Source organism: Cucurbita pepo, chromosome 8 (genome assembly GCF_057944985.1).
Source record: "Cucurbita pepo subsp. pepo isolate OVF chromosome 8, ASM5794498v1, whole genome shotgun sequence".
NCBI lineage: Eukaryota > Viridiplantae > Streptophyta > Magnoliopsida > Cucurbitales > Cucurbitaceae > Cucurbita > Cucurbita pepo.
In genome coordinates this window covers 8,688,315-8,712,819 of record NC_141805.1, presented here as the reverse complement: position 1 = coordinate 8,712,819, position 24,505 = coordinate 8,688,315, and the positions used below count along the sequence as shown (strand labels likewise).

General features: G+C 33.9%; 3 protein-coding genes across 3 annotated transcripts; 1 reads left to right on the top strand and 2 right to left on the bottom strand.

The window, feature by feature from the left end:
* Positions 1-911: 911 nt before the first annotated feature.
* LOC111799829 (formyltetrahydrofolate deformylase 1, mitochondrial) lies at positions 912-5,378 on the top strand. The gene is made up of 9 exons (XM_023683306.2): positions 912-1,080; positions 1,161-1,362; positions 1,584-1,696; positions 3,127-3,277; positions 3,346-3,419; positions 3,493-3,652; positions 3,871-3,969; positions 4,563-4,649; positions 5,102-5,378. Exons 2-9 carry the CDS (start codon positions 1,213-1,215, stop codon positions 5,246-5,248), a joined length of 981 nt encoding a protein of 326 aa, XP_023539074.1. The 5' UTR covers positions 912-1,080; positions 1,161-1,212; the 3' UTR covers positions 5,249-5,378.
* A 4,368-nt stretch (positions 5,379-9,746) lies between these two features.
* LOC111800979 (ethylene-responsive transcription factor ERF038) lies at positions 9,747-10,721 on the bottom strand. Its single transcript, XM_023684920.2, has one exon. The coding sequence runs from the start codon at positions 10,664-10,666 to the stop codon at positions 10,025-10,027; it is 642 nt and encodes a 213-aa protein (XP_023540688.2). The 5' UTR covers positions 10,667-10,721; the 3' UTR covers positions 9,747-10,024.
* A 7,953-nt stretch (positions 10,722-18,674) lies between these two features.
* Positions 18,675-22,252, bottom strand: LOC111801044 (transcription factor KUA1). The gene is made up of 3 exons (XM_023685009.2): positions 21,787-22,252; positions 20,072-20,280; positions 18,675-19,500 (listed from the first exon to the last, which is right to left on the bottom strand). The coding sequence occupies exons 1-3, from the start codon at positions 22,073-22,075 to the stop codon at positions 18,994-18,996; spliced, it is 1,005 nt and encodes a 334-aa protein (XP_023540777.2). The 5' UTR covers positions 22,076-22,252; the 3' UTR covers positions 18,675-18,993.
* Between the last annotated feature and the right edge of the window lie 2,253 nt (positions 22,253-24,505).

The window sequence follows — 24,505 nt, the reverse complement described above, 5'->3', positions numbered from 1 at the left end:
CAAGAGGGAAGTTAAGTTCTGTAAAAGCAACAGGAAGATACATGAGGGAAGTTCTGTAAAAGCAACAGGAAGATACAGGAGGGAAGTTCTGTAAAAGCAACAGAAAGATACAGGAGGGAAGTTCTGTAAAAGCAACAGGAAGAATTGTTCAGCGAAGATACAGGAGGGAAGTTCTGTAAAAACAACAGGAAGACTGTAAAAGCAACAGGAAGATACAGGAGGGAAGTTCTGTAAAAGCAACATAAAGAATTGCTTAGATACTAGTAAGCGAGGCTTATTTTAGATCTATAACTTTACGACCTTTTAACTTTACGACCTTTTAAAAAATTATTGTGAGTAATGGACTAATTTAATCTTTTTATTGAAGAATATATGCCAAAGAATAAAATAAATTCAATTTTAAAAATCTTTAAGGAAAAGACTCATTAATACCTTTCTATCCTTTTGTTTCACTTCCTCACTATATTTATTATATATATATATATAAAAGATTCTTAAATTTTTATAATATATAATATTTATTTAATAGATAATATATAATTATGATGGTTTAGTTTTTCAATCGAATTAAAAAACAATTATACTATTTTATTTCACACGTGTCAAAAAAAAAAAACATTGTATTTATATATTTTATGGTCTATTCTAGAAAACAATAAATTTTTAATAATATTATTAGAATTAGTAGGATATATTTTTTTTTATCATTTATGTATTAATAAATGTCAAAAATATGTATTTAAAAGTATAATTTAAAAAAATAATATTATATTTGTTTAATTTTCTTTTTTAAATATCTCTAAAAATTTACAATTTTAGTAATTGATGAGTTCAATATTTTTATTCATGGAAGTATTATATTTCATGAGATTTGAATATTTTGGGAAAGAATATATGCGAATTAAAGTGATCGTGAAGAATATATGCTCTTTTGCTTCAATTTCTCTGTGGCATTGGCGTCGATTTGATTGAGGCTAAGGCCTGGTTCTTCTCGAAGTAGAGCAGCGATTGATATCAAAGGGGCTCGGATTTTTCATCGTTGAATGGAGGGAGATAGCATTTCTCGATTTCAGTCCTCTGGTACTGTTCGTTTCTGTGGAGTTTGTTCGTGCTTCTTTTCGAATCCCCAAAATTTGATTTCGTTTGCTGTGTTATTGCAGCGGATTCGTTTGTTGGACATGAGTTGTGAGCCTTGTGGAGCTCGGAAGAGATATGGCCCTCATTCGGAGAGTTTCGTCGAGCTTTCCTCGAGTTGTTGGGTTTGGTAACAGGGCCTTGTATTCTTTGAATTCTCCTTGTGAGTCGTTGGACTCCCCGACCTCTTCCTCTTTTGTTCATGGAATCCATGTCTTCCATTGTCCTGTAAGTTCTGCTGTAGCGGTAATTTTCATTACATTTTTGGTTCGGTTGCTGATTGAATTAGACTGCTTCAACAACTCTATGCTCTGTTCTTATATGCTTTGATATTTCCAAGTTGGGGTATAAAGATAAGGCGCAAATTTCTTGTTGAGACTTATATTGTTGTTCGTGGGAGTGTACAGTTTTGGAAGTATAAGGTGCAAATTGAATTGGTTTTGTGATAGGATGCTGTGGGAATCGTTGCTAAGTTGTCGGAGTGTATAGCTTCAAGAGGGGGAAACATACTAAATGCTGATGTTTTTGTACCTGAAAACAAGAGCGTCTTCCATTACAGAAGGTAATTTTTGGCTTCTTTTGCTTTGTGGTGCTTTCTGAATAAGTCGTTTTATATGCTGGTACTGTGTAGCTGCCATTTTTTTTTTCTGTGTTAGTACGGGGTTTATAGATGATATGAAGCTAAAACAAGAAAAGAAAGTCAAGCTACAGCTAATAAATAAATCACTCAATTGATAAAGAGTATTAGTAAAGTACTTCTTAATAGGAAAGACAAGTTTACACCTAGAAATAATAGTCAGTAGATGCTATAGAGTGGCAGCTAATAAATAAATAACTCAAGTGACATAGAGTATTAACCGTGAGCTCTTATACCATTTGTACCGGCCCAAGCCCATCGTTAGTAGATATTGTTTGCTTTGACCTGTTATGTATCGCCATTAGCCTCCCGATTTTTAAAACGCATCTATTAGGGAGAGGTTTCCACACTCTTATAAGGAATGTTTCGTTTCCGTCTGATGTGTGATCTCACAATCACACCCGTTGGGGGACCACGTCCTCGTTGGCACACCGTCTGGTGTCTGGTTCTGATACCATTTGTAACAGCTCAAACCTACCGCTAGTAGATATTGTCCGCTTTGGACCGTTACTTATTGCCATCAGTCTCATAGTTTTTAAAATGTGTCTGCTTGGGAGAAGTTTCCATACCTTTATAAGGAATGCTTCGTTCCCTTCTCAAACCGATTGGGACCTCACATTATAGATCCTATTATTCCTTTGGACTCGAAGATTCAAAAAAATGCAATTTTTGTAACTATACTAGTCATGTTGTGGTGATCTCATTAAATGACATTGCAACTTGATTAGGGGTCTTTGAGGAATTAACAAAAAATATGATCCATTGTCGATTAAATAAAAAGGAGGTGTCTGTTAATGCGTTGTCATCGACAAAGTTGCAGACTCATTTCTTGGCCATAGTATACCCAACTTTCAATTTTGTAATCTAACTTACACAATTGCATATGAGGCTTAAGTCAATCTATTCAGACAAGAAAGACGTCCATGTTCATATTTCATTTTCTACTAGATTTTTTCTTATATTTCTAGAAGTCATATCCTCCTTTCAGAAAGCATTCCTTATATTCTATCAGGAGTAGTCGATAAATTTCAAGAGTGAAACTTTATCTTGTATTCAAGGGTGTTACTGAGGACTTGCATTAGTAACTACAATATTACAATCGTACAACCAGAATACTTCTTCATTTCAAGCTAGAAATGCAAGTCATGAATTGAATCAGGCTAGTCTTCAATAATATCCCAGAAAGGAACAAACCAGTACAATTTTTGGTTTGTGGCCAGTCAACCTGGTTGTGATGCATATTAGGTTGAGCCTTATATCTTCGGGGAAGTAGTTTGAATTTCTCTAGTGCACTATGCTGTACTTTTCTTGACATTCAAGCTTGAACTCATGTCTGACTTTCGCTTTATGTGCAGCCAGTTCCTTTTTGATCCTCGTAAGTGGCCAAGGATGCAAATGGATGAAGATTTCCTTAGGATTTCAAAATTATTTAACGCTTGGAAGTCTGTTGTCCGGGTGCCAGATCAAGACACCAAATATAAGATTGCGATTCTTGCTTCAAAACATGTATACCTCTCAATTTCATGTCATAAACTTATTTTGTTTTGATATTAACATTACTTTTCCCATTGCAGGATCATTGTCTGGTTGACCTACTTCATCAATGGCAAAGAGGGAACCTACCAGTGGAAATAACTTGTGTTGTCAGGTAAATTTTCTGAAACTTATTTTAATTAGTTTTGAAGTGCCCATAAACTTTCTTCTCAATCCACTTGTTTCAGTAATCATGAGAGAGCCCCCAATACCCATGTGATGTGCTTTCTTGAAAGGCATGGTATTGCTTATCATTATTTGCAAACATACAATGACAATAAGAGAGAAGGAGAGATATTGGAATTGGTGAAGAATACTGATTTTTTAGTACTTGCCAGGTACATGCAGGTAAATTAGATCATAATACTAGTGCATTTTTACCAGCTTAGTTCTTTAGAAAAAAAAAAAACTTGTGGATAATTGTGTTGTTCCAAATCATACATACAAAGACAGATGAACAAAGTAAATGGATGTTGCAAATGAAGTCTGATGCAGTTTCTGTGTTTTTAAGTGATTGATTGTGAAATTAAATATCTGATCCTGGTAATTTTCAATTTTCTTTGCAGGTATTATCTGGTGATTTCTTGAAGAGCTATGGGAATGATATAATTAACATCCACCATGGTCTCTTGCCTTCATTCAAAGGGAGTAATCCTTCAAAACAGGTTCGGAACATTGTCTGGTTTTCTAGTTACATAATCCATCAACCCACCCCAATTATCGTGTGAGATTCCACATCGGTTGGGGATGGGAACGAAACATTCTTTATAAGGTGGGAAAACTTCTCCCTAACAGACATGTTTGAAAAACCTTGAGGGAAAGTCTAAAGAGGACAATATTTGCTAGCGGTGAACTTGGGCTGTTACAAATGGTATCGAGCTAGACACCGGGCGATGTGCCAGCGAGGAGGTTGAGCCCCGAAGGGGGGTGGACACGAGGCGGTGTGCTAGCAAAGACGTTGTGCCCCACATCAATTGGAGAAGGAAATGAGTGCCAGCGAGGACGCTGGGTCCCGAAGGGGGATGAATTGTGAGATCTCACATCGGTTGGAGGAAGAGAACGAAACATTGTTTACAAGGGTGTGAAAACCTCTCATTAGCAGACGCATTTTAAAATTCTTAAGGGAAAGCCCGAAAGAGAAAGTCCAGACGGGACAATATCTGCTAGCAGTGGGCTTTCACCGTTACATATCTTTTTTGCTTTTACCATAACTGTGCAACTGTCGTTGATTATTTAATTTGTTATATTACATTGACAGGCGTTTAATGCTGGCGTAAAGTTGATTGGTGCTACGGCCCATTTTGTGACCGAAGAACTGGATGCTGGACCCATCATTGAGCAGATGGTATCTTTTAGGCTGTTTGATGCAACTAAATTTGCTTGTTCTCTATTGTCTTGGTCTTTATTTGTGAACCATGAGTAGCCCTTTTTTCCTGAGATTATAAACCATGTCATTCTTAACCCTTTTTTTTCTAGTGAACTATTAAGGGCATGTTTCATAGTGTTTTTGAACCGTTAAAATCACTTTTGTCGTATTCAAGATAACTTTGCACTTAATCATTCAAAATCATTTTAATGTTTGATCGTACCTTTTTAAATACGATTTACGCACCATCAAAATTGACTTCTAGTGACCAAATAAATTATAAAATTACTCTTTACCTTTGCTTTTTTTAAAAAAAAAAATATATCCATGTTTTTTTCAAAAGTTGATGGTGATATAGCTGCTGTACAGCTCTAGAAAGCATGTTAGAATCTTTTCATCAATTTAACTATGTTTCTGTTCAAAATTATCAGGTTGAAAGGGTTTCCCACAGAGATAATTTGCAGAGCTTTGTACAAAAGTCAGAGAACCTAGAAAAGCAATGCCTAACAAACGCAATTAAATCATACTGTGAACTGCGCGTCTTACCATACGAGAAGAACAGGACTGTCGTCTTTTAAGAGAATGAGGAAGTATTTTTCAATCAATATACTCTTGATGGTATACTTCATATATTGATTCCTATACCTCTACCTCAACTTGTTTCAACTGAACTAGCAAGTTACAAGATGAATAAATAGATCTTTTTAACTCTCGTTTTTGCAATTTTAGAAATGTTGTAGTTTGACAGCTAAAATATTTCATATTATCTTGTCTATTCTTTTGATTGTTTGGTCTGAGAACATTCGAGGATGTCTGAGTTTTGAATGGGGAACTGTTAGATTCTAGCCAAGTGTTTCAGGCTGTTAGGACCCTTTTGTATTCTGTTTGGGACAACTGAACTTATATTAAGACATTTGAAAGGATCTCTCTGCAAAAGGACCATTATACAAGGATTCATTGAGTTGATCTTGATGAACTCTGTGTTTTATGATCTGGTTAGTCTTTCCCTCTCTGTTGGTAAACTTGTGTATGTGTGTAGGTGTATGTTTATCTTTCTTTTACTTTCCCTTTAAGGTTTTTAAAACATGACGGTTAGGGAGAGGTTTCCACACCTTTATAAAAAATGTTTCGTTCCCCAATCCAACCAATATAGGATCTCATAGCGTATATAAATGTAATTGCAGGCTTCCTTTTTTAGAAAGTGTTCGGCTTACAATTTAGTTAAGATGTCCAACCGATATAGGATCTCACAGTGTATATAAATATAATTCAAGGCTTCCTTTTTTAGAGTGTTCAGCTTACAATTTTTTTTTTGCAACCTCTGAAGTTAAGATGTCAAGATTACGCACGTCGCTGTGTAAACTCGAATTATGTACTTAGATTTATAAAACTCACATTTCATACCACATATTGACTTTTATAAACCATTAATCTATAATAACGAGATAATTTGAATCTTCAACGGTTTGATTAAGTTGCCTGCTTTATAGCAATTTCGTATTTAAGTTTTTAAAATTTTAATGGCTGTCTTTTAAATCTTTTGTAATTTAAACTTGGAGATGAGAGGCATTAATATTTTGATTGTATCTTATTTTGGAATGGATTTGTCAAACTTCTACAATTATATCCTTATTGCTTCATCATTAAAAGTGTATCTATTGAATTATTCGAATCTTGATCGGATACACTAAGAACATTTATCACTATATAACTACCCATTCCGAATGTCCTCCTTAGCGATATTACTTACTTAAAAAGATATTCTATTTTTTTCGCAGCTCAAGTATGGTATCAAATGAAACAAATTTTAGTTTTCGTTTTTCTTATGATGAATCGAAAAGAGGGTACATGCCAGGTACTGTACCTGCTTGAAACATATCTTCTTAAGGCTATTTCGATGGCATATTTTGCTTCAAAATTAGGAGATGAAAATTCAAGTCTCTATATAAAAAATACTTGACCATAAAAATAGTGCAAAATTTCCTGAAATGAGTGTAACATAATGAGTTTGAACAATGTGGATAGATAGCGATAAATGCGATCTAGCTAACCGTACTATCATATTTAAAATGACAGCATGGAATAGCATAAGAAAAATTTGAGCTGAAAAGCTATAACATAGGTCGGTCACTGTGCCATTTCCTTCCTTGTCTTCCAAGATTTGAACTCTTTAGTACCAATGGCCACGCTTTTCTTTTTACTTTTCTCACTTTGTCTCCTGCACGTACCATAGATACCGACATCTTTTCTCTTCTAGTGTTATCACATTCGCTAATATGCCACGTACTTCTTGTTTGATCAGTCTTTTCGCGTTCATCGTGGATATTATTTCGGGGATAGCTTCAACAATGATATACTTAAATTTAAAACTGATTTGTGACCGTTGTTAACAAAATTATTGACCAAAATCGTTCAGGTTTACTATTACCAGGGTCACATTTAACACCGTCATCTCCACTATTGTCTTGTGGCTAGACTGTTGGCCACGCCTCTAATTCGCACATGATCTACCCGATTGTTGGGAACTTAGTGTAATCGGGTCAAACCTCCACCTATATCTTAAGAAACTTTGCTAATGTCGTTTCCGACCAAGTCCTCTTCCATCATTGTGGCTACTCTTAAGGTCCCAATGTAACCTACAAGTGCCAAGGGGACAATAACGTCGCAGACCCCGTCATCTAAGCCTATTATAAATCTTTTCACCTTCTTGGTCTTTACCTCGACTCACTCAAGAGCAAACCTCACCAGTCTCATAAATTTTCTTTCATATAGGCGAATTAATTACCCATTTTGTTGCAACTTCATGAATTCGTGTTGCTTTCAATACTAGGCTACACTTGAGTAGTACTCTGCCAAGACGCTTCCTTGAATTGAGACCATACTATTACGTCTCCTTTAAGAATAAGATTCTCCTATGTCAACTCTACACTATACCGTCTTGTAACATGAAAGAAGTACATGATACCTTCTAATCTTCAGGGCAGTCAAAATAGAAGTTGTCATCTGACTAGAAGTCCAAGCAATTACCGATACAACTTCTGTAGTTGAGGAGGGTTCGTTGAGGTATTTTAGGGAGACGGATTCGTTGAGGTAACTTATTTTATTTTATTTTATCTTTTTTTAACGCTCTTACACTTAATTTTTAAATTTCTATGATTGAATCACTGAAAAACTTTTCTTAGTCATCCTATTATCAAAATTGCTTTCATTCAGATATAATCTCGGTCCATTCATGTACTCGTTCTTTACTCAAACGTCACAGATACCATTAATAATATTTGTGGGTACATTGGATTCCAAGCCTCTCATGTGCTTTATTCATATTTTGACATAGGACATGACCATTTCTTGCACACCATGTCTTTATAACATGCCCACACCCTATATTCCATGCATTCAAAACACCCAACCTCTCAAACTAATGCTACCCACAAATTTCCCTCTTCTATCACAAACCCATTTTAGATCATAACTTGATATCGCATAAATGCTCGATACCCGAGTAGTTCAAATTCTTTATTATTATTTCGTACCACATGTGCACCGTACAGTTTTAGTCTTTGAAAGCGATTGGTCAGCCTGGCTCAACCGTTAGCTCTATAGATTCTATATATAATATAAATTGCACGAAGATTAAATCTTCCATAATGTTCTTTAAAAAAATTCTATTATAAATTTAGCGTTTGAACGTTTATCAAAATAAAGTAATTGAAATAAATATAAAAATAGTTGGTAAATGAGAATTATTATTTTGAAGGTTACATGATAGTTTGCTAAGTTTGTCGTTGCAAACAAGTCCAAAATTGCCAGCTCAATAGTTCTAAAACTAAGCTCATTTATGTTGGATAGTGAAAGAGATATTTGAGAGAATTTGGTTCTCTCCCGATAGTTATTATCCGCTTTGACTCGTTATGTATTATCATCAGGTTTATAGTTTTAAAACTCGTCTGTTAGGGAGAGGTTTTCACACCCTCGTCCCTTTCCAACTGATGTGGGATCTCACAATCCACCCCCGCTTGAGGGTCTAGCGTCCTCGCTAGCACACTGTCTGGTGTCTGACTTTGATACGATTTGAAACTGTCCAACTCCACTGCTAATTAGATATTGTCCGTTTTGGCTCGTTACGTATAGTCGTTAGCCTCATGATTTTTAAAACGCAACTATTTGGGAGAGGTTTCTACACCCCTTATAAGGAATGTTTTGTTCTTCTCTCCAATCGACCGTGGGATCTCAATCTTTCACTCCAAATGTTGTAAAACAAAATTTGATAGCATAGATATTGAAGAAAATTAAGATGATCGACTTGTTTGATTAATCCTTGGATTTGTTGAATTTTTTGGTTTGATGATCTTAGATCATTTAGTTTGCGATTCTCAATAGACGACGTTTCACTACTGTTCGTATGATCGCCAATTATTGTCGTCGGTTATTTGAGTCATCACAAAACTTTTATCAGTATCACAAGCCTCATAGATTCTTCTCTCTAGTTGCTGCCAATGTAGCCTCGCCGCCACCTAGTCGATGTCGAGCCACCTATTCCCCATGGTCTTCGGTATCGTGGGGCGTTACAATAGCCACCAACAGAGAAATTTGAAGGGTATAAGAATGCTTTCAAGTAGCTTTGGTGCTGGAATTGGTTCAATTTCCTTTTTTTTTTTTCTGGTGAATTACAATGGATTTGATCAGATTTTTCTTTCGGTTTGGTTTGAGTTGATTTTTTAAAAACTCGAAAAATTGATTCGATTTGTAAGTTGACATTTTTTCGATCAGGTCAACCAAATCAACCCGAGAATAAGGTTACAACCCAACTCAAACCAATCGTACTTTTAAAAAGATTATGAATTTTTAACATCTATACCTAATGTTAATGTTACATTGTAACTTGTAAATATTTGATATTTAATTGTATATTTACCGTGGATAAATATAACATTTTAAATAATTTAAAAAATAATAATTGAACAATATAATCAAACCTGAAAATATAGGGTTAAGTTGAGTTATGAACTTACTGACAGACGTAAATGTGAAACAAAAATAGAAATGTGGACATTATAACAAACTTAATTACACACAATGCCACTGGTGAAGAAAAACAACAAACCTATACAACAGAAAATGACGAATTTCATATATTTATTTATTTATTTATTTATTAATCTCATCCTCAGATTTATTAGAAATTTTCATACGATTGTAAAATACAGTAATAATTTTAAATCACAATCATTCGAAAAATAATAAATCTGAGGATGAAATTAGAAAAGGAAAAAAAGAAGAAAATTTTCCTGATTTGGTATTAGAAATTTAAAAAAAAAAAAAAAAAAAAATTCAAAATCTGCAGCCTTCTACGATCAAGGAGGAGTGGCGGCGAAATATTCCGACGGCGACGGCGGGCGGCCGAAAGCAGAGTCGAAGCCGTCAATCGGAAGCATTTGAGAGAGACAGAATGTACCAATTTGGTGATTCGGGTGAAGAAACAGATCGGGAAGATCGAAGAACGGATCATCGATTTCTCCGGGAGATTTCGCGGCGGCGGCGGCGGCGGCGACAGAGGAGGGAGAGCAATTGCGGTCGGATTGAGAGGCGGCATCGTCGTCGTCGTCGTCGTCGTCTTCATCAGTGGAATTAATAGGAAACGTGGCGGCTTTGGCGGCGGCGGCTCGAATGTCCTTAGCGGAGGAGCTAGCGGGACGAGGGAAGCGGTGAGCCAACTCCGGGAAGTTGAGGTAAGCGGAGTGACCTTTGATGGTTCTGGCGGCGACGTCGTGAGCTCTGGCGGCCATTTCTGGAGTGGAAAATGTACCCAACCAAATTCTGGATTTCTTCTTGGGTTCTCTGATTTCTGATACCCATTTTCCCCATTGACGCATTCGGACGCCGCGATATGTCGGATGTTTGCCGTCGTTTCCGAGCTTCATCTTCTTCGAGTTCTTTTCTTTCATGTCCGACGACGACGACGACTGAAACTGGAATCTCTGAAGAGGATCTTCCATTGGAGTGAGCTCTGTTTTTTTTTTTTTTTTGAGGTTAGGGACGGAATGTAAAAGGCCAGGGGCCTTAAAATAGAGCTTTTTATATATATATATATATTTTGTAACAGTCTATGCCTATTGCTATCGGTAAGTGTCTTGGAGCAAGGTTTTAAAACATCTCTAGGAGAGGTAAGTGTCTTGGAGCAAGGTTTTAAAACGTCTCTAGGAGAGGTTTTGGAGTAGATATTGTCCTTTTCTCTTATTAACTTCTGTCTGATCTCATAGAACTTCAATTGAGGCTTTCTGATTCGTGCTTGATCTGACAATCACCGACTTGAAATGGGCTACCAAAGAGCAAATGTCGGCATATCCTCATCATCCGGCTGGGCATTAGGATGTGAAGCTGTAAACAAAGATTCTCCCTTGTTAGACCGCTCTGGCTCGTTACGATTGGAGGTTCTCTTGGAAGTTTGAGTCCAGTTTCTTCCTCTTCCTTTCAGTTTAGTGTTCGCGTGAAAATCTTAAAATGTGTCTGTTAGGGAAAGATTTCTGTTTCACCTGTCCTTCTAGATTTCTATTTCACATGTCCTCCTTTTTTAATTTTACAAGGTTTTTCGGGTAAGTTTTAAAATGCATTTATTATGGAAAGACTTCAATACTCCTAAAAGTATATCGTTCTCCTTTCAAACTGAGTCCATTATATATATATATATATATATATATATATATATATATATATATATATATATATATATATATATATAAAAAGAAATAAAAAGCTAAAAAGAAAAATGGTTATGAAATAAGAATTAAATGGTGACGTGCTAAAAAGTTAGTTATCTATTTATTTATTTATTTATTATTTATTTTATTTTATTAACAAATAATTTAAAAAAGAAAAAAAAATATATTTTTGGAAGTCAATAAAACCTTTTTCTTGATTTAGTGACGGCATAATTAATTTATTCAGATGCAAGTCATCATAAACTTAATTTCTCAACTCCAACCTTGTTTTCATTTATTTATTTAAATAATAAATATAATATTAAAAAAATTAAAAAAAATTCAACTCATTATATTAATTATTTTTATTTATTAGTGGACAATATTTATTTATATTTGTTTCGACGTGTCAAAAATAAGCACGGGTGATATAAAAAAGCCTTTGAATAATATTTTACAAGAAAAAAACATAATTGAGTAATTAATTGTGAGAATATTTAAAATAAAATGGTAATTTAATTATTCAAATTAGGTGGTGTTTGCTTAAATTATTAATCCCATTTAACAATTAATTACTTTATTAATTTTTATTTTATTTTATATAAATTAGGTTAAATATTTTTTTTGGTTATTTTTGGTCCCTCTTGTTGTCTTATTCAAATGACTTTAGCAATAAAAAGGGTTGGTGGGTCACCATTAAAAATACAAAGAAAATTAATTAAAATAAATAAATTGTTGGCAAATTTCTATTGGCCAACTTGAAAATTTTGACTAAAATAAATAATTGTTGGCAAATTTCTATTGAGAGTTGTTGCCTTGTCACTTGATGGCTCCTCATGTTTAGGAAATTTCCCACATGTTGTTTGAGATAGTAAATAGGACACACTCAAAAATTACTTTATATTATTCCGACAAAAACCAAAGTTTCGATCCGTTTATATTTTGATGTTATATATTTACTTTCGTGATCTATATCTATTTATAATCTTTCGATCACAGAAATTTTGATCGCTATAAGAAATAATGGATACGATAGCTAACGTAGACCTTTTATAAGGTTTTTTTTGTAGGTATTGACAATCGAACTATGATATCCCAAGAACAGCACTGTTAGATATTGTCCACTTTGGGTTTTTCTTTTCAAGCTTCTCTTGAGATTTTTTAAACGCCTCTGCTGGGGAAAGGTTTTCACACCCTTATAAAGAATGTTTTGTTCCCCTCTCCAATCGATGTGAGATCTCAAAATCCACCTCCGAAGGGGAACCTCTTGATCAGATAGAGGAATAAGTGTCGGCGAGAACATTGGGCTCCAAAGGGAGAGTAAATTGTGAGATCCCATATCGGTTTGAGAGGAGAACAGAGCATTCTTTATGAAGGTGTGGGAACCTCTCCCTAGTAGATACGTTTTAAAACCTTGAGGGAAGCTCGAAAGGGAAAGCCCTAAGAGGACAATATCTACTAGTGATGAACTTGGGCTGTTACACAAACGTCATTAAAAGTCTCAGACTTTTTGTTAGAGTAGAGTATGAAGATACATAAACTAAAAAAATATTTTAGTTTGTAGGATATTCTCTATCGTTAATATGATGTAACGACTCATACCCAAGATTCAGATAAGGATTCAAAATCCATGTCGTAGGGGATACAAGAGAATATCGAGACCATCAGGTGTCAAATTTAAATTCCGAATCCTGAAAATGGGTCGTTAAACATGAGACATTCAGAACAAACATCATAAAAGACACAAAGTAAACCGTTCACGAGAACTATCAAAATCAAATGTAAACGACGAGATTATATTTTGTTGGTATATAGTTAAGGTTTATCGAAGAAGGAAGACAATGGCACATGTTAGTTTGAGAAATAAGGTGTCCAAGAACTCTATATGGTAGGGTCAAATGTTTGTACACATTACTATACAAAATAATTTAACCCTAATAATATTTGGCAATCATTAAAAATGAATGAGAAATTATGATACATGAAGGACTTATAGTAAAAATTATAACCCAAAGTTTTAAAATTATTTAGAACTTAGGGTAAACAAAAATAATTAAGAGCATAATGATTGCATGAAGATCAATGAGTTTGGTCCACACAAAAACCATATTTGTTGTCCAAATTTGGTTGGTTGATATATATATATATATATATATATATATTTTCATAATGATTATATTAAAATTAGTTGTATTTAGTCTTTTTATGATAATTTCTTTCTAATTAAAGAAGAAATTCAATCCTTTTCTTCATCATTATAAAGTCAAAAAACTTTCTAATAAAGCTTTAAAACCAAATTATAAAATGACAAATTGAAAATAGTGTTTCATATTTAAATAAAGTATATTCGACAAAATTTTTCACCTTGGTTTAAATATCTACTTGTCCCGACTTTTTGGTCACTTTTTTACTCGGTATCATTTGCGACTGTCTTTTTACTCTTCAAATGAGTGTCATTAGGACGTTCAGAAATTTTCTTTTTCGTTTTGATATCTTACTATATCCACTAGCTCTCGGGCGACTTTTAGGTCATTTTTCATGGGAGTACGATTGACGTCTTTTTTCATTTGTCAAACGAGTATTATTTGTACGTTGCAAAAAGTTTCTTTCTAATTTTGGGTTCTTGCTATATCTATTAGTGTTTTTAAAGTTTATCTTTTTACTATCAAGTTCCAGTCTTCAAATTCAAAAAAAAAAAAAAATAAAGAAAGAAAGAAAAAGGATTTTTTTTTTTTACCTATTAATTTCATTTTTTTTTAATGTTACTTTATGAACATATAGAATAGAGAAGATTTTTTACTATAACTCGTACTCACTTTAAAATTTATTTTTAAGTTAAACATCTTAAAAATTATATTATTTTACATCCTTGAATGGTATTGAATGGCACGAGAGTTTGCTCGAGTCCGAACCAATATTAATAGAAGCAATTTAATGTGATATGATTTTTTCTTTCTTTTTAGATCCGAGTAAAGATTAAAAATCGAATCATTTAACTTTTGTAATAGTAATTTATATTTATTTACTGAACTAGGTTGAAACGTACGAGAGAGAAAGAGAGAGAGTTGGTATAGCATTGTTGACAGCTAAATTTTTGTTAATAATATTAGGTTTCGTGACAACAATATATTAAGCTTAAATCATCAACGTTATTTAAGTTCTAGAAATATCATAACTTTCATGACATGTTCGATTTATATATCTTACTATATTTGACTAATTAATATCGTTGATGGTTTGTCACAATCATTAACCTCGACTCTCCAATATGACCATTCAAATCAGACGTTTATTAAATTTTTTTCATTATCGAAAACATAATCCCTCGACAATATTTAAAATATTACAAATATACATATAGATACGTTAAATTCCACTTCTTTTTATAGTGTTTTTATCGTTGTAGAATTTTAGTTCAATTATTATTTTTTTAATTTGATTAAATTAATAAAAATATTCTTCAACTAATATATTTTTTTTTTACCAATTTGAATAGAAACCGTTAATACTTTATTGTAAAAATATCCTTAAATTTTAAAAATATTTCAAAAATACCATCAAACTTTTAACTTTCATTCAAGTGTATTTTTCAAACACTTTAAATAAAATACTAACGGTTTTTATTCAAAATTAAATTTTTTAAATTTTTTTTTTGAAAAATCAAGATATTATTGAAAACTTTTAAAAGTTTATAGATATTAATTTTTTATGTCATAATCTAACGTCTTAATTATGACATAAAAAAATTAATAGTAAGTGAAAATATAAATCTCTCGCCTATAATAATAGGTACAAATATATAATTAATTAGGATACGTTAAATATAAAAAGAGCTAATACTCTGAACGGTAATGCTTGTTATGAGTATTTTGTTATAATTAATCATTGAATGTCCGAAATATTATTACATTATTTAGTTATCCATATATCATATCCTAATTATTACTACAATATAGTCAGAATAAAGATTAAAAATAGTGTTCTAAAAAAGGTTAAAAATTAAAATTTTAAAAACTCGAAGAACCAAATTGAAAACGACTTGATGATTGAAGGATCAAAATAAGAAATCTGAAAATTAGAGGGACCAAATTGAAACATCTAAAAAGTTGGATTTGTTGTGGTTTTGGTAATTATAAGAAAGTGGAGCCCTAATATGAAAATTTCCTCTCTATTTATATTTTTAGAAGTCACTAAGGACATTTCTTTGAATATAACTTTCTATAAAACTCTCTCATTTAAAACAAATAATAAAAGTATTCAAATACGTTTTAATTTCTTTGTTGTTCCGACGACGTGACGTGATGTAGGTCGAGAAAATGAATAAGGAGTAATTGTCAAGTTTGATTTTTACTCGATCAATATCCCACATTGATAGAGTAGAGAATGAAACATTCCTCGTAAAGGCGTAGAAATATCTCCCTAACATATGTGTTTTAAAACCGTGAGCCTGACTACGATACGTATCGGGCCAAAGTGGACAATATTTGCTAGCGGTGGGCTTGGGTTGTTACAAATGGTATTAGAGCCAGACATCGGGCAGTGTGTCAACTAGGACGTTGGGCTCTAAGGGAGTGGATGCATTTCTTATAAGAGTGTGGGAACTGTGCTAGTAATGACACTGGCCCCAAAAGGTGTGGATTTTGAGACCTTACATCGGTCGAAGAATTCAACTAATTTGGTACTAAACATATGTTTTATAATAATAATTTAAAAAAAAAAAACACATGAGAATATATTTCAAAACGACTGAAAATTAATCGATATAAAATAATCATCCTAAATTTATTTATATCCTTAATCAATATAAAGTAATCATTGCAAATTTATTCTTTGAAATGGAAAGTTTATAATAAAAATTTATAAAATTTAATTATTTTTTTCTTTTATTATTATTATTATTTTGGGACAATCATTATTATTATTCTTAAAGCATAAAGGCTAAAAGGAAAAAATAGATAAAGATAAAAAAAAAAATAATAATAATAATATAAGACTCGAAGTATGTGCTAGATGCTACACATTTCGAGAAGAATAAGTTAACTTTAAGGTCGAATAATATTTCATCATTAACCATAGTTTATTTACTAATTCTTTAATATCAGTTGATTCTAACCTCTACTTAATTTTAATCGAGCTTCATCTTCACGATGAATAAAACACTTAAGTTTGGACGTATTAGTGACAGTTACCTTTAAAAAATTGTCCAAAAAATCTTTGTTCTCGTTCATTTTATCAGGTAAAGCAAACCATTTCCATTGATTGATGCACGTTTCATGTTTTTTTTATATAATTTCGTAAAGATTGAATATAGTTGTTGACGAGAAAAGACAAAGTCGAGGTGTCCCGAGATGTTTAGAAAATGGTTATGTTGGTAGCTTTTATAAGATGATTACCAAAATCAAGCAATCAAAGACAAATTGCACACAATATTAGGAAACTTAAGAGACTTATAATGTTATTTTATTTTGGGAAATCTTGAAGAATCTTTGGTGGGTTTGTTGGGAATGGCTCAATTTTGTGGATTTGATTAGTGGATTTAATGACATAAAATAATTGTTTTAAAAATATGGGAATGGCCCAAATTCAATTATAATATACATGAATTAAGATCTCACCTTTGTTTATAATGTTTTTAATTTGAATGACGATATTAAGGTGGGTGTAATTGAAGTCTTTTTAAATGAACTTCTGACAAAGAATCAACTTATGAATCACTCTATAAATAAGATTGATCATGTCTCGGTTGAATGATTCTAAACATGTAATCTAAACTATTTAGAATGGCAAAGAAATTTAGCTATTGGCTAAAGGAAAGGTGAGAACAGTTAGCCCTAATAACAAGAAATGAAAGTAAAATTTGAATTATCTTGTTGAAAAAATATTTCAGGGCAAGAACACTTAATGAGATTCGAATCACTTCAAAAACTAGGTTGATCATGTAAAGTTTGAATTATTCTAAACATGTAATCTAAACTGAATAAAATTGAAATCATTGACCTTCAGTAAGTCATTTCAAGAGTTCGTAACCTTCATAATTTGACATAATTACTTATTAGGTATGTATAATCTAAAAATAAATAAAAAGTTTTTAAAAGTTAAAATACGTTAATGAAACCTCATAAATTTATATCCATTTAAGAATAGATGAAGTGACATCCGGAAGTATTTTGAAGTCATCAATGAGATTTGATTCTTCTTAATTTGAACAACCGTCTTCACAACTTCCTTCAACTCCATATTGTATGATTGATGTAACAGCTCAAGCCCCGAAGCGAATAATATCTGCTAGCAGTGGACTTTGACCGTTATAAATGGTATCAGAGCCAGACATCCGGTGATACACCAGCGAGGAGGATGAGCCCCGAAGGGGGTGGATACGAGGTAGTGTACTAGCAAAAATGTTGGGCCCTGAATGGGGTGGATTAGATGGCGCACATCGATTGGAGAATGGAACAAGTGCCAACGAGGGCGGACTCCAAAGGGAGGTGGATTGTAAGATCCCACATCAGTTGAAGAGGAGAACGGAATGCTCTTTATAAGGGTGTGGAAATCTCTCCCTAGCAAAAGCGTTCTAAAATCCTTGAGGGGAAGCCCGAAAGGAAAAACCAGACAATATCTGCTAGTGATGGACTTAGACTATTACAATTGAAATGTCTTGGTTCATATCAATCTCTCTAGAATCTCACTAATGATTCGTTGATTAAACTTAAACATAACTCAAATAGTTAAAACATATACGCTAAACTAAAAGATCAGAAATTCATACGTTTCAATCTTTTTGGTTACTTCGTCAACTAATATATGTTTATCCAATACCCCCTTGGCTAACATATGCCATGTGACTTCTTTCGACATCGGTCGATGTCGATGTCGGCCCATCAATACATAACTAGTAAAAGGTAAGAACAAAAAATGGTTGCTCCCTCTACCAAAGGAAACACATTATCTTCAACATATTCCCTGACAGAAAAGTTGGAGCAATGACAACTTTTTGTCCCAATGCTTGAGAAAACAACCATAGGAAATTTCTATATTTGGCCTGAAAACACTACTTTTCTTAGCATAGTTCCAAAGAAAATAACGACAGTGACCTAAGAAACAAGCATTCATTCAGCATCATTCCAACTATGAATGGCCTTATACATTCAGCTTAAGAAACAATGCAATCTCCTAACTAATAGGATTACACATGAAGCGTACCTGTTCTTCACCCAATTTTCAACCCAACAATTCCTCTTTTAGATTTAGGAAGAAAAATCATAGACATGTTCAACCAGATGGAATTCGGCTCGAAACCGTTCCTGCATCAATGAAAACGTCACAAAGTATATAAATATGCATCAAGTCCAGAAACTGATGATAAACAACATACAATCTTTAAGAGTCGCAACGGATACTTTCTAACAGAAGATGCTAGAGCCTACAAGTTACAACCAAGTTAGTTAACACAGGTGGGACGAGGTGGGACGGGATGGGGCAGGCGAGGATGGGATGGGAGAAAATGGAGTGACCTAACAGGAAAATATTAATAAATCCAAACCAGACTGCACATTATTTTGTTGTTGATTGACAATAACCTGTAACTATAACCTACAATCTGAGGTTCAGAAATATACTATCATCCATTATAGAGCATGGATTGGACTGCAACCAGAATTCATGTTTTCACTGCCAGAAGCTGCCTTTGCATGGAAAGCAGACCGTCTAGACGCCCCCTCGAGTAGTTTCAGTGAAAGAGATGAAGGGCCAGCATGACCAATTGATTCTCCGAGACTGAGTTTCGACATGCCAATTAGCTCATCAACATTGAGAGGAGTCTTTGAATGCACAGCTGTTGGCTTAAGAACCTCATGTGTCTCCTTATTAGCAGTCTCTGCACTGTATCCTGAGTAGAACGGGACCGAAAATGGAAAGAACGGTGCTACATATGCAGGATATACCATTGGATAACAGCATTGGGGACCGTCTAGCTTTGCAGGAGCTGACTCTCCATCATTTGAGTGGGTCGAATCCATCGATTCACATTCTTCATCAACAGTTGGAGGTGTAGGCAATGGGTTATTACTTTGTGTTTCAGCATGTGAACTGCTGACTGATAGGAACTCCTGCTGCGCAATTGAATTCTCAACAGGCTGCAAAGAAGTTGAGGGAAGTGGAAAGAAAGAATCAGTGAAAATAACAAGGCTAATCATGTTACTTAATTGGCATGTATGCATCAAACAGAAATTTCAACATCTCGATGACTATGCTATCATCAAACACATTTGAGAAATCAAGATAATAAGCCCGTGGATATCAAGGTTCCACAAGCGGTACTTCCTGATACTGTATTTGAAGTAGTTGTTTGAATTCCTTAGGATGTGCAACTGACACAAGTTCTTGCGATTGGGAAAAGAGGCAGTTTGAAGCTGGGGGGCTGTTCTTATTTTACCTAAAGGGTTTGAATTAGCCCCCCAATCGTATTTCTCCCGAGATTAAAGAAAAGATGGGCTGTCTTTCCAGAGCTATCGTCCCACTAAAAAAATATTCTTGTGATAGGGCCCTGGTGATCGATCATTGACATTTCTAATGCTGAAGACTAGATGAACCGTACGACTAGAATGTCTGGACTTTAGTAAAGGGTAATAGCATCCTTGTGATATGAAATAGATAAAAGACGGAAACGTATATGCATTTACAGATGGATTGATGGAGAGTACAAACTTCGTCTGCAACAATGTCGAACAAACTGGAGCGCCTCTTTCTTCTTGATACATTGGTCTGCCTTATGAAATATTTTTGGGCATGACTAGCCACTTGAGTAGGTGTCCTAGATACAACATAATTACGTGCTATCCCACGCCAGTCTCCTTTTCCGAGTTTCTGTAACCCGAGTAAAAACATCCTATGCTCCTCCTCAGTCCATGGAACACCTGTGCATTACCAGACACGCATATAATTCAAATAAAGAATCGACCTATTCTTATTAACTGATCAAAGGTATATTGTAGAGAATTCAGTACAATTCAAATATCCTACTCCTGGTTAACTTTTTCCAGAAAATACCAACAATTAATACAATACTGGCATATAAGGATATTTGTAATCCATGCTAAAAGAGTATGAACAAAATTATTTTCAAATTCAAAAAATAGAGAGACAACCTACATGAATGGTTGTCATTTGAAATAACAAAAAAAATGGAAAAGTTCTTTCATCGGGCACCAGCAGATGAGTCAATCCATGTGTGAGATCCCACATCGGTTTGGGAGGAGAACGAAGCAATCTTTATAAGGGTGTGGAAACCTCTCCCCAGCAGACGCGTTTTCAAAACCTTGAGGGGAAGCCCGAAAGGGAAAGCCCAAGGAGGACAATATCTGCTAGGGATGGGCTTGGGCTGTTACAAATATTATCAGAGCCAAACACCAAGTGATATGTCAGCGAGGAGGCTGAGCCCCGAAGGAGGATGGACACGAGGAGGTGTGCCAGCAAGAACGTTGGACTCCAAAAGGGGTGGATTGGGGGGTCCCACATCGATTGGAGAAGGGAACGAGTGTCAGCGAGAACACTGGGCTCATAAGGGGGTGGACTGTAGATCCCACGTCAGTTGAGGAGGAGAACGAAGCATATGTGTGGAAACCTCTTACTAACCGATGCATTTTAAAAACCCGAAAGGAAAAGCCCAAAGAGGATAATATCTGCTAGCGGTGGGCCCAATTACAACTTTTCCATCTTAAAGGTAAAGTGTTTCCAAAATTCATCTTCTCATAATTTTTCTTTATTTTTCAAAGTCAAGTACATATAACATTGTTCCTTGATTCCTATATTTAGAGTGTATTAACAAGAACATAAGCTTGCCTTGTTCATCATTAACATGGATAGGGAATAATCTCTAAAAAAAAATACTATGCTTGGTAGTGCACATTGAAAACATAGAAACAGGACATGTTTACAAGACAATAGGATATTCTATTATTCAACGCCACTCAATGTTTCATGAACATGAAACTCCTAGAACAAAGAAAACATCATAACATGTGTTTTTTCAAAATTGAATCAAAAGCACTGCAGATTTCTGAATTCATTTCCAAATACAGGCCTATCACATAAGTTCAACAATTTCACAGTAACTATTGTTCTTCCAAAAGCATGAAAAGAAAAATTGATTAGGTACCAAACAAATCCTACAGCTTATCCTAGCCAAACAGTTCAAAATTTTTGCTCAATCAAGCAAAAAATACTTTTCATCATTCCACATCCATACTCGAAATTCTCTACTTAGATTCCTTTCATTTACCTAAAAACATGCCGATCACAAAGGGAAAAAGAATGAACAACAATCAATAACCAAAAAGAATCCAGCAAACACCAGGATTGAAAAAACAAAAATCAAACAACAACAGCAAAATTAATTCAAATTAATGCATAAACTCCCAAACCTTTCTTCCTCTCACGGCAACTCGACGAAGAACCAGGAACGAAATCCTCCGACGCATAGCCGTCTGCCGCAACTCCATGGTCAGGAGTCTCCCCGGGAGAAGCCGGATTGTTCGACCCGCCGTGCAGTGCACCCGACCCGGATCCTGCATAATGGCTCAGATTCCCCATACTAGCACTCTTCCTAATGGAACCATCGGTCAATCGGACTCCGAAAAGCTTCACGCCGCGATTGGGACAAGTCCGAGAGTTGTGCCCATTGTGGCTGCAATGCGAGCACCTCCGCGTCATCGTTCCGCCGCCGCGTTTCAGAAATCGAACTGAAGTAGAATCAGATCAGAAGATCCCAGTTACATGATCCAATCAAAACCAGAAATTAGGGCTAGATTTCCTCGTCGCAGCAAATTTTTGTTCCTTTTTTTTTTTTTTTTTGTTCTCTCTAAGCTTTCGCAGGTGGGAGAGAAAAAGAGAAGACCGACTAAGTCCAACACTATCCATTTATCAGCCCTGGATAAATGTGAAATAATCCCCTGCTTCGTGTCTATCTTTCTTCCTATACTCTTCCATCTCATCCATCAATTCCTTCATCAATCTTGATGGTCGCATTAATCAACGGCTGTGATCATTTCATGAAAAGTTGCACACCATTCGGATAAGGTGTCTTTGTCGATCAGTATTTATTATTTATTTATAATTTAAATTTTGATAAATGTTTTTTTTTTCTTTAATATTAAGAAGACGTGCATTTCTCGGTTGTAATTAGTTTATTATTATTTTTTTTTTTTCAATGGTACAATGAATTAAGAGAAGAAAATATATGTTAATTTATAGATGATGTTTATTGAAAATGATATTTTATTTTTAAAAAAAGAATTTTAATTTATTTTAGCTATGATATTATTTCACCATTTTCTTTAATTGAATTAAATCGGGTTTAAATATTTTTTATACTCGGTTCAATGGCTGACATTGTAAATTTTTTCGATTCAAATAAATTTTATTTTAAATAATAAACTCAATTCAGTTCTAAATTCTTTAAGTCGCATTCATTTAGGTCTAATTATTTATTTAATTTTTTTTAAATAAAAATAAAAAATCTATCAAAATATTTATTTATTTATTTTTAAGTATTTAATTATCTTTTTCTAATTTAATTTTTGTGGAAAAAAACTATTTTAAGAGTTATTAAATAATAAATAAAAATTTATAAAATTGAATAAATATATCTCTATAAGGTTGGGTAGAAATTAAATTTGGTTAATCGAATTTTTTGAATACCCGTCTTTTTGTCACACTTTCAACAGATATAAAATGCATTTTATCAGTGAAGATAGTCATTTATATATTTATATATCCATGACTACTTTTTTTAAATCGAGGAGTGATTTTGGTCGCACTCTCAATAAAATATCACGACATAATTTTTAAAATAATTTAAAAAGCATGAAATGCCATGAATGTCTGACCTCATGACACATTTAACGAATAACTTTAGTCACTCATTTTGTATGTATTTGACTTTACCTAAAAAAAATGTTTCGAAAAGATTGAGTATTAAATTATATAGTAACTGACTTCATTGTTAGGATTATGATATACAAACATAAATTGAGAGGTCTACAGAGTAGTGCAAGTCTTGGTTTCTGCCCAATTTTTATTTTTATTTTCGTGAAATTTTCAATTTTTTTTGTGAGGATTAGTGCGAGTATTTCTCATATCAATGTACGGGATCGAGTTTCCCATGAAAACCTTTTCTAATACATAATTTCCGTTTTACAATATAATTTTTATAAATAAAAAAATGTAAACAAAAACCTAAGGTAATGTAATATCCGTCCTTGCCTCATTTATCTAATAGGGAGAAATCTCTGCTCAGTAACTCTCTCATTCCACGGGATTCCCTAACCTATTTGGGATGGGTACCATGATACTCGGTCCGATGGAGTAAATGGATATCTCTACCTAAACCAATAACTTACGGACTATCGTGCGCCTTAAAATTTAGTTTTTTTTTTTTTTTTTTTTCCTCACTCTGATTGTTTCATGTCGATCACTTCATGTATACCTAACCCTTTAGACATGCATCACTGTTTTGAGCTACGGTTAATCTAATTCAATATCATTCAACGTAACATCTTAGATCGAGGGTAGCAAGAACGAGCAAAGAAAATAATAATCCAATAAAAAGTTTTCAAAATTACGTATTTAAGATTTAATTAAAAATCTATCATACAAAAAATTAAAAAATAAAAGGAAAATATCGATAATGTATATTCCAATGTTATTGGGTGGCATAGGAAAGAAGCTGACTTTTAAACCATTTTGTAATTAATTGAATAAAATAATAGACCACGTCAAAAGCAGATTTGGATAGAGACAACTCGATGATGAAACGTAGACGGTCGGATTTGGTCAACACTTGAATGGTCAAAAAGGTCCAGGCGGCTAAAATCTGAGATCTTGGTGGATTGTGCCACGTGGGAAACTCCCATTGGATGTCTTCGGGCATATTCAATCGCATAATCCCCCGGACAGGCACGTCTTACACATTAATCATTCCCTAAATTAGCCGACGTGAAACTTTCATCCAACACTTACAAGATAGAAAGAGATGAGCTAGCGTGGGTCAAATCACCTCTGCTCTGGTGCTCAAGTCAAGAGTTGAGTCCATAATATGTATAGATAGCAATAGGTTAGTGTTTTGATGTCCTTTTCTATCTA

What these genes read in the sequence shown, in the direction of transcription:
- LOC111799829 (XM_023683306.2), top strand. Translation starts at nt 1,213, where the DNA reads ATGGCCCTCATTCGGAGAGTTTCGTCGAGCTTTCCTCGAGTTGTTGGG. An exon ending in TACTTGCCAGGTACATGCAG is followed by an intron (nt 3,653 to 3,870) that starts GTAAATTAGATC and finishes TTTTCTTTGCAG; the next exon opens with GTATTATCTGGTGATTTCTT. An exon ending in GGAGTAATCCTTCAAAACAG is followed by an intron (nt 3,970 to 4,562) that starts GTTCGGAACATT and finishes TTACATTGACAG; the next exon opens with GCGTTTAATGCTGGCGTAAA.
- LOC111800979 (XM_023684920.2), bottom strand. Translation starts at nt 10,666, where the DNA reads ATGGAAGATCCTCTTCAGAGATTCCAGTTTCAGTCGTCGTCGTCGTCG.
- LOC111801044 (XM_023685009.2), bottom strand. Translation starts at nt 22,075, where the DNA reads ATGACGCGGAGGTGCTCGCATTGCAGCCACAATGGGCACAACTCTCGG. An exon ending in TTGCCGTGAGAGGAAGAAAG is followed by an intron (nt 20,281 to 21,786) that starts GTTTGGGAGTTT and finishes GGTAATGCACAG; the next exon opens with GTGTTCCATGGACTGAGGAG. An exon ending in TCGACATTGTTGCAGACGAA is followed by an intron (nt 19,501 to 20,071) that starts GTTTGTACTCTC and finishes ACTTCTTTGCAG; the next exon opens with CCTGTTGAGAATTCAATTGC.